The sequence below is a fragment of the Montipora capricornis genome, chromosome 9 (assembly GCF_036669925.1).
Source record: "Montipora capricornis isolate CH-2021 chromosome 9, ASM3666992v2, whole genome shotgun sequence".
NCBI lineage: Eukaryota > Metazoa > Cnidaria > Anthozoa > Scleractinia > Acroporidae > Montipora > Montipora capricornis.
In genome coordinates this window covers 2,310,437-2,312,936 of record NC_090891.1, presented here as the reverse complement: position 1 = coordinate 2,312,936, position 2,500 = coordinate 2,310,437, and the positions used below count along the sequence as shown (strand labels likewise).

Genomic DNA, 2,500 nt, shown 5'->3' with positions numbered 1-2,500 from the left:
ATCAATAACTTACGGACAAAATAAATTACTCACCGGAAAGATTACGACTCGAACAAGCCGTACTTTTTCTCTTCGAGTGCTCGCGTTATCTACGATTTTGTTATCTATGATAACTATGATTGTTTATATTCATAATTATCATGGCTGTCATGATTATCATAATTATCGTTCTCGTTATCAATATTTGAGTTGAGTGAATTGGAACGATAGTTCTGTTGTTGTCCTTAGCCTAAATTTAAATAAAGTTAATTAACGTTGCAGGCAGTGTTTTGGAGAAGGACTCAACTGGGCAGGCTGTACATTGATTGCTTTATTGGGTCAAGAAAACCGCTTTGAAGCCTTGGACTTTTGTTATCACATCGTCAAAGTCTATGCGGTTGATGCAAGAGATGAAGTCGTTGGTGGAGTGGTGAGTTTGAGTAAAAATAACCTGGCATACAACATATTTTGGTCTTCCCACGCAAACTTGATTTTTTAAAAGAATGGTGGGTTTTCCCAGCTTTCGCGAACCGGATTTTACTCTCTCTGACCTTGGGCCAGTTACGCTGTTGTGAGTTTTTGTCCGATGTTCTGTTTTTTCTTTTTAGTAGACTGTTTACGGGGCCCCATTTTCTTTCGACTTCGACATCGTGCAGCAAACTGTCGCCATTTTTGTTGACAATTCTCTACGTGCCAAAATCCTATAATCCATCTCTTTTATCCCCCAAATTTTTGCATAATAATTGTTTACTCCTGGGTCATTAAGATGTCCCGAGAGAAATCGAAAACAATGCCTCTGCAAAATCTTGGGGGGTAGAAGAGGTGCATTATGGGATTTGTGCAAGTAGAGAATGGCGACTCCGACTTGGGACTGGGGAGATCCACGCGCAAGATTTGTTGCTTTTCCTTGAGCGCGCTCGCCTTTGCAAACAAAGATTGCGGCAGTTCGCAGAGGTGAACTCGATCTCGACAGTCAAACGAGAATTAGGAAACTGTGTATTTGTTAAATGTAGTTAAATGCCCATTTAACTAAGTTAACCCCTACGAGCGTAGCGGTCATCTTTCTAGCGTTCAGTTTTTTCGTTGTCATCGCTCATAGCAGCCAAGAGAAACTCTTGGGCGGCCTTCGGTCAAGCTGTCAGCGGTCAGACTCATAAGTGCAGGCTTACGAGTATCGTCGTGGTTTTCGTCAGCCAGGTTTTTGAGTTTTTCTCAGGTGGTTTTCATCGTTGGTTTTTGAGCTTACCCCACCCCACCCTAACCTCGTTCCCAGGGTCTCTTTGTCGACTATGGAGACCTTGGTAACGAGGTTGACTCCAATTTTGGGATTGGTCTTAATGAACCCTTGAATTTCAGTGAAGGTGTGTAATTCCTACTGTGTATAAATTGTCGTGTGATTGGTTTTAGGGAGAGTTTAGTTCGTTTGTGCGTGTGTGTTCACTTGAAATATTAAGGCCTGGCCAAACGCTCGCAAACATTTCAACGCAACATCTTTGAACATTGTTAGCACAACATGTTGTATACGTTTATGTCGCAACATGTTGGATCAAATTTGAAAACGGTCAATTTTTTCGTTCAACATTTTGGATGTTGCATGATGTTGTACTCGTTTGGCCACGTTCACGCAACATTGTTGCACTAAGGCATGCGCGTGAGTGCCCGGGGCACATGAACATTGACATGTTGCGTTGAAAACGATGGAAATGCTGCGTGCGTTTGGCCACCCCGTTCAACACATGTCGCAACAACATGCAACAATGTTGCAAGGTGTTGCGTTGAAATGTTGCGAGCGTTTGGCCAGGCCTTTAGGTTTAGGATAATTCCTCGATCTTGCGTGACCTTCTTCTCGGTCGCAGGCTTCGGTCACGAGAACGAGTAAAATTGTAGAGCGTCTTTCGCCACACCTCTTCCCCTGGTGTGCCTTTCTTAATTCAGTTTTTCTTTCAACTTTAAGGATCTCAAGCGTCTAGTGAGCAGAGCTCGGCACTTCAGAGTGTTGAATGATCAGATATTTGCTGTGTTAAACAAGCATCTGAAGACATCGGAAGGACCAGTCGAACATGTCCGCTGCTTCCAACCCCCCATTCACCAGGCCTTTGTCTCACCTATCTGATCGTATAAAAACAGGATAAACTGAAACTCTTGTCCAAAACACCGAACTTCTGTCAATAGGTTATAGTAACCCATACGACCGACAGTCAAATCAGTCAGTAAGCTGCCACAGCACACTGTTCACGATGTGGACGAGATCACTAGACACTTCGTGTTGTTCTAAGGCTCATACAGTCCTGGTGAGACAACGTGAAAAGGTGTTCTTTAAAATGTATATTTGAGTAAACGTAGGACAAATAGAAGTGTTGTAAGCAACAGGCGATTTTTTGTGAGTTCTATCATTTTTGTCGCGATCAATTCGCCCTAAAGTGCGCGCAAACTGGAAGCTACTGTAGGTCTTGTAAAATTGTCATCACATCAGAGGCAGTACCGCGGACTTTATTTACATTTGTGTTGTAAATCTTCATGT

The 2,500-nt window shown here is 42.9% G+C and overlaps 1 protein-coding gene across 1 annotated transcript in view; it reads left to right on the top strand.

Moving 5' to 3' along the window:
- The window catches only part of LOC138016205 (cytoplasmic FMR1-interacting protein 2-like), an 18,509-nt gene that overhangs the window by 15,435 nt on the left and 574 nt on the right, over window positions 1-2,500 (top strand). Inside the window, exons 15-16 of the mRNA XM_068863370.1 lie at window positions 262-409; window positions 1,934-2,500. The exon at window positions 1,934-2,500 is cut by the window's right edge and continues 574 nt beyond it. Of these exons, the coding sequence (XP_068719471.1) occupies window positions 262-409; window positions 1,934-2,092 (307 nt within the window). The 3' untranslated portion in view covers window positions 2,093-2,500. The remainder of the gene's footprint in view (window positions 1-261; window positions 410-1,933) is intronic.